Source organism: Montipora foliosa, chromosome 4, assembly GCF_036669935.1.
Source record: "Montipora foliosa isolate CH-2021 chromosome 4, ASM3666993v2, whole genome shotgun sequence".
NCBI classification, from domain to species: Eukaryota; Metazoa; Cnidaria; class Anthozoa; order Scleractinia; family Acroporidae; genus Montipora; species Montipora foliosa.
In genome coordinates, this window is record NC_090872.1 from 40,564,600 (window position 1) to 40,572,099 (window position 7,500).

Below are 7,500 nucleotides of genomic sequence, written 5' to 3' on the forward strand. Positions count from 1 at the left end.
GGGAGAATGAATCCCCAAAGAAGACAGAAAAAGAAAACGGCTCCTTTAGGAGCCACCAAATGTAATAAAAGTCATGACCGATAGTAATAAAAGTGGTTTTTTTTTCATTAACAGCACCGATGCGATCATGATGAGCAATAACAACCGGGTAAATTACTATAAACAAACTCTCAGAAATGCAGTTTACGTTCTCAAGATTGGAAGGGAAACTAAAGAAGATACACTTATTGTGAGAATGAACGCAAACCGATTGATTATTCCGTTTAGTAAGCAAACAAGGCGACGTGACTTCTTGTTAGTTTTTTGTGCTTTGATTAATTACTCACATTTTAAAATGTAAGCTGTTGCGCAGCTGAAATGTACATCAGTTTTGTCACCGTGTTCTCTTCACTTGCCACCTGATAAACTCACTTGAATTTGAAAGACAGTGGCAGTTCAATGCATTTAAGCTTCAAGTAATGCTGCAGGAAATTGATTGATTAACAGTGTTTACATGCGGCTACGCAAGTTTTTCGAAACATTTCTTCTCGAAATCAACTATGTAAATGTCAACACACAAAGGCAATAATACACCAACGCCAACTGCATGCTGCTGCGCTTATGCTGCCACGTTTATGGAAACATTTCTCCTCGTCATCAATTCCGAATGAAAGTAAAGTGTAGATTTCACGGGCCAATTCGAGGGTTAATTGTGCACATGCAAAGACGATAACAAACCACCACCAACCGCATGCTGCCGCGCAAATTTATCGAAACACTTCTTCTCTAAATCAACTTCAAATCAAAGTACAGTGTACCTGTATACAGATTTCATGGGCAGATGTCAACACGCAAAGACAATAATACACCACCACCAACCGCATTTTGACCAAAACTTTAGTGTCACGTGTTACGTTTGAGAGCGCGAGTGTCTTCATAAATGGGTTAATCTTCAGAAAGTTTTCATTATGCAGACAACTACAGTTTTTCGAACCGTCTCGCGAGATGAACGTCTCATCTATAGAGACAAGAAATCCATGCACTGTAGTCGTTGGTTGACCAGGGATACCAAAACTTAAATTTGATACACTTTGGGATAATCTACCGAGGGAAATGCCATTTACTGTGGTTTGTGTATTTCCAAGTCAGCAGACAATGCTGGACATGGCTCCAAGTTATTACAGGGGAAGGAGAGGGTGGTGATTGACAAAGTTAAGAGTTACTGAAGTTAACATTTTGCAGGGTGCATTTGAGCTTATGAGTTTCTTAGCCACCAAATCTTTTGCAATTAACTGCCAAAATGTGTTAGAGTCAATGCACTTCAGGCATGAACACACTACTTCAGAGACTCATGAAATATTTGCGTTCCACAAAAAGGTAAATGCTGTCTACTTTTATTCATCAGCAGAAATATGGGAATCAGTCGCTCGCAGCAGAGGAGAGTTTGTTTACAAAAAAGCTGGATAAATCAGCAGGCAGGTGCAATTGTCAGCTAAGAGTTTTTGTGCTTCCAGCTTACAACACTGTACGTAAACTACACTTTTACAAAATAGCTTTTCTGTTTTAACATTACCAGTAAATGTGAAAATTTTCGACAGCAAGTTTGAAGGCATCTACAGAAACTGGCGCCGTCACGCAACATGTTAACCTCAAATTGCTAATCATAAATCTACAGGATAATACTGGACTTTGTCATTATGTTGTATAAGTCCATAAAACTTCAGTTGTTGGTAGCAATAAACGGGAGTTGAAAGTAATGAAATCATTCAATTATAAATTTTCTTCCGACAGTTGCAGACCCCGTGGCGCAACACTACTTACAAGAATTGTATTTTCTGCCAAATTTTGTGGGTTTTTTTTAGGCAAGGACGACTTCTTCTTACCTTGTAAATTAATCGCACCACGAAAGCAAGTCGAAATTTGCCAAAATAACAACAGCCAAGAAGAGTATTGGCCACCACACACAAACACTCATTCCCAGGGTCCTCTCTCTTAATAATAGAAACCACGTGACAAACACTTGGCTCTCATATACAAATAAATAAAGAAAGAAATATTGCTGGTGCTGACAAAGTGTGGGGAAATCCCACACAAAAACCAAAAGCCATACCACGTCCTCTCTTAACTGCAGCGTAAATCAACCAAAACAAATGTGGGTGAAATCTCGGCTCTCAGTTACCGTAGACGAGGTTTTACCTCAATCAAACTGGAGATTAAACCGCAGTTTCACCTAGCCAGAACTGTGGCAAACACACAAATGGTTTCAAGTGGTACTGTAGTATCGTCAGATTTCCAAGCAATGGCAACAGGTAGTAAATTGTGGAGATAAACATTCTATATCAACTATAATCTTGAGACAACTACCAGTGCCTTAGAAAAAATATCCTTATTGTACTGTATGGCAAAAAGCAATGGAAAAATGTTCCATAAGAGCATGAAGGGCTCTTACTTCAAGCAAGAAACCAGGCACAGTCAATGGTGTCATGTGAACCTCGTTTGAACTTCTCACCAAACTCGACCAAAACAAACAAAATGTTCTCATGACTGTACTCTGCTGAAAAACCTTTAAATGATATTGAAGAAATTCAAATCATCATACTTCCTAGTAAAATTGATTTCTGTACCATCTTCTTCTGCGTAAACTGCTGTCACCATTGCTGTGCTGGCTACTGGTTTACTGATAGGGGCACCATGGATGAGATCCTAATGATAAAAATTAATAACATTGTGATTAGTTCCAATATCTAGAGTACAGAGTAAAGTCATCACTTTTAATGTGCAGCGCAGACTACAATAATACCTCTTTGGGATTGTGCTTAATAAGGGGCAACAATTTCAGCATCTTTGCCATTTCTTATTATAGAAACACGTAATAAGAATTTCTTGGTAAAAAGCTAAGACTAAAATAAAATACTATGTAGAAAAACAAGACAATAATTTATATTGATATTTTGTTGCATTGCAACATCACGATTTTCAAATAACATAATTAATAACTCGCATGTTCCCTTTTGTTGCAAATTCTAAGACTTGTTCCGAGAGTTCAAAAAAACCATTTAGATCACGTTTGGATGATTTAAAAAGATCAAGACTGGCCTTAAAGCCATTAACGTTTGCTGAACATCGGACTCCTAATCGTAGCTGGTTCCAATATTTAAAATAGGTCACGTGCGTATCTTAAAGAATGATGCAAAATGACTGGAAGATTACGAGTTTGGTACTAGGCTGAATTTCTCCTGAACATATTATGGCCATAGTTCACTAAACCGTCATGATTTAAAAGTCTCAACGCATTCTATGTTCAAGTAAGGTTGTTAGCCTAAGACGATGTAAACTTTGACAAGGGAGTAGACCCATGCCTTCAATTATCCTAGGAAACTGTCTTTGGCAGCCCCCAATAGGCTACTTTCGAATTGTGCAACAGCCAAAAGAACAGAGTCGAGGTTCAGGGAAATAATTTGCATTTTCCTTTGTTTTGAACAAAACAAAATGATAATTATTCCCCTGAACCTCGACTCTGTTCTTTTGTTGCTGCACAATTCGAAACTAGATAACACTCCAGTTTCCATACATGTATCTCACAATTGGGGTCCACACCTGTACTGGATATTCCAGATGGGGTCTAAGAAGTACTTTTCATATAATGGTATAAGCACTTCCAGTTTTCTGGATACTACATTCCTAATGATCCATGATGTCAATTATTTTGCTTTTCCAATGATTCCTGATACGTCACATTGTGTTCCTCCCAACAAAGGGTATCACCAGCTGAAACAACCACTTGCAGATCCCTTTCCTTTTTTACCACTCTTAACCCTTTCCCTCCCAAGAGTGCCACTTATAGATTTTACTCTGTCTAACGCCAGACTATTTTACTCATCAATGGGGAACCCCACGGGAGTGAAAGGGTTAAGGGAAAATTAAGTATCGTGAAGCTACTCCTGGGGTTGTCTTTACCAATATGCAAGATGCTACAGTTTGATTCCTTAAATTTCATTTGCCACACTGACGTCAGCCCAACGGGATAAGCAGTACAAATCTGACTGTGTATGGTTTCTGAGAATTTCAAGTCATCAGCAAATAGCATGGTGGTATTCATTGTGATATCGGGCATATCATTGATAAAGAAATACGTTGTATCAGGGTTCCCAAAATATAACACTCCAGATAACACAGATTTCCATGTAGATGATTCATTGCCTACTTGGAAAGCCTTAGCTTGTTCTAACAGTAATGAAATTTTGAATAATGTTATTGCATTGGCCAGTTATCCTATAAGCTTTCAACTTTAACAAGAGTTGCTAATATGGAACTTTGTGGAACGCTTTCTGAAAATCTAAGTAAACTACAATCCCGATCAAAAAGATCGTCCCCCGTCCACTCCTTCCCCATTCTCTAAGAATGTGTTGATCTCATGCACTGTTTCCAAAAGACTAGAGAGACATGACTTGCCATGGACAAAGCCATGTTAGTGCGGACTGAGATTGTCTTAAACATGGGTGTAAAATGAATGGAACAGAATAGAATTTTATTAGCTCGGTTCACAGTTAATGTATAATTTAAACTTGGATACAAACAAATAAATAGATAAAATAATCATAATTACAATTTTAATTGATTAAATATTTCAGCCTAGGAGCTAAATAAACTGGTAGGTTTTCGAGTTAGCCCCTAGCCATATTGAGTTGATTTTTTTACTGTAGCTTAGGGAAATAATGAAGAAATAATACAATGAAAATAGTAACGAAGATGATTATAATCTTTAAAATATAAGTAAATGATTAGTGGTGGTTTAACAACAGGAAGTGCTTCAATTTTGTTTTTACTAAATCTTGAAGAGGGTATGTTTTTAACATTTGCAGGAATTTTTTGCCATAGATCTGTAGCTACGTAAGATGTGGACTGTTTGCCTATATTTGTGCGTACCCGTGGCTTGAGTAGATTTTTTTCAAAACTGCGTATATAGTAGTATAGGCAAGAAATGCTGGTAGTTACAGTTTACGAAACCTCTAAGAAAATGTTTTTTCTTCGTACGAAACAATCGGTTCAAAGGCCGTTCCACATGATTTCACATGTAACAATCGGTCACTTTGCACGTGACGGCCGGCGGCTGCACAAATTTCTTCCTCAAAAAATAGCATTAAATTTGGAAAATGGAGTTTGGCACTTCTTGGTTACAGTTTTTTAAAAAAAGAGTTGTTACTTCTGCTCTGACAGCGGTAAAGGACGGCCGGCGAAGAGGTGCAATTTACTTCTGTATGAACCCCGGAATCACAGTTTATGCAAATTTAATCTTTTTACGATTTTTTGTGGCACAAAAAGCTCATTCCACTAAACATTTTACTGATAATATGAGGAAAAAATACTTTAGTTCGGTCCTGTAGCAATGATTTTCATCCAGATCAAGATGACTTGCTCAAAAAAAAAATTGATAGCTTTTGGGCCGCGGTGGTTTCATTGTTTCACAGCAGTTTTCACAAAAGCTCCACGGGAATCAAGCGGCATTGATTCACGTTTTGAAAATTTATTTTCAACCCAACTAACCAGTAAAAAGGTTTACCTGTATTAGACCCAAATGTCTTTACATAAACCTGCCACAATATTTACCGGTACTTTTCACTTTTAAAACTGAAAAACATCGGTGGCATTGCCATTTTTCTCGTCTTTGTCAAGTATGGCGTGAAAAAATTGACGGGTTGCGGGTTTTTTCTTTCAATAGTGATTTTGACAATCACCAGAACAGTAGCAGCAATGTTTTGTTGAGAGAGATGGATTAAGATCTTGCTGCATTGTTGATCTCAGATGATTAATTAAATAAATAATTAATTAATTCGGGTGACCAACTTGGAGGGTTGGGCACCCCAACATTTTCCTTAGAGCACAGCCTTGTGACAGTCTTCATAAAGAATATCTAACCAACAGAGTGTGTTATCAACTCAAACGAAGGGTTGGGTGTGAACAGGGGCTCTGAAATATACGTCCACAAGGGCGGAAAGCAAAAAAGCAACTGACAAACAACACTGAGCATGTGACTCAAAAACAAACCCTTGGGCCCAGGCCCCAGAGGTGTGTGAGAAAACATTTCCACTTATTTCATTCCTCAGCCAGTGGAAAATACAACTTCTCACACACCTCTGGGAGCCATTGTCAAGCTGACCGCTGCAAATAACAAAGCATAGAGAGCCCAGCATCACAAAGGCACAAACAACCCGCCTATGTTACACGTAGTCTGCGATGCTATGGAAAGTGTAATGTCCGCAGAAGTTCTTAACAACCCATATTGTCCATGCAACAAGCAAGTCCGGATCCTCAAATCCTTAATAAATGTTTAAATCCTTAATCATTTAATATTTAAATGATCCAATGTCTATGAAGATCTCACACATTAAGAGACCACTTGACACACAGTCTTCAACCTGAGCCCTGAATCTGCCTTGTAACTAACAGCAAAGAGTCCAATGACTCCTGGATATACCTAATTGTTTTTCGCCTGAGTGCTTCTCCATCCTCCCTGCTTCTGGAACAGGCGATCTGGAATCTCAAGTGCTGCCACAGACGAAGCACCCCTTGACCGGAGCCTGTGAAGACTGTACAAGCTTGGGTCCGCCTCACTCATCAACTCTTTACCAGCTCGCTGGCACAACAATACGACATAGGTGCTTCCTTAAGCATCTGGCATCACTTGATCCGCTGTAAGGTGTTTCTTGCGTTCTGGTGGCCCAGCCAGGATTCTACGGGCAGCATCCGCCACCTGGGTCACAAAAGGGTTCTCCGAGACTTGTGGTTGACCCATCTTCTTCTGTACCCAGCTCACTCAGTACAAAGCAGAGTTAATGGTATAAAGTGAGGGAGAACAACACTGGCTCCACTGGTAGAACTGACACAAGGCAATGTTAACTGTCTTTGGAGCTTTATCTTGAAGCAGAACTGAGGGCAGCACCTCAGCCAGCTGATGCAGTACTGGATGCCGCAGTCCTTCCACAGGTACCACAAATAACAAGTTCAACTTTCCAGTGTCGCCACTGGGCACTGAAATCACATAACATGACAGTGTAAGGAACCAAAACATAATTATAAGCCCTGACAGCTTGTTGTTACACAGAGGCCCGACTCCAGGAATGATAAGTACATGTAGGTTACAAGGTATGTTACCCGAAAATCACCAATCACAATTCCCCAGCTAAAAAGCAAGACGCTAGGCCCAAAAAACATCTGCTAACAACATGTACAGATATCGCATACTAAGAATGATATGTAACATGCCCTAACGACAGCACAGAAAAATGCCACCACAGCACTTGCCGAGGCCTAACTGCAAAGAGGATAGCCATAACGACATAGAGACAAGCCCTAACAGCATCTGTCACTAGAAAAGCCTTAACATGCCATAACAGCATTTGATCGACACAAGTGACTTCCATAAAAACATCAGTGATATGCCCTAACAGCATACTACGTCACAACAAATGTATACCCCATACCTGACCAGCATAGGGGTACACTCCTAGCATTCACCAGAGC

The 7,500-nt window shown here is 39.4% G+C and overlaps 1 protein-coding gene across 5 annotated transcripts in view; it reads right to left on the reverse strand.

The window, feature by feature from the left end:
- The window catches only part of LOC138000807 (structural maintenance of chromosomes protein 1A-like), a 172,116-nt gene that overhangs the window by 126,862 nt on the left and 37,754 nt on the right, over positions 1–7,500 (reverse strand). For all 5 annotated transcript variants that reach the window (XM_068847459.1, XM_068847457.1, XM_068847458.1 and 2 more), the window contains exon 4: positions 2,579–2,682. In XM_068847459.1, coding sequence (XP_068703560.1) covers positions 2,579–2,682 — 104 coding nt within the window. The remainder of the gene's footprint in view (positions 1–2,578; positions 2,683–7,500) is intronic.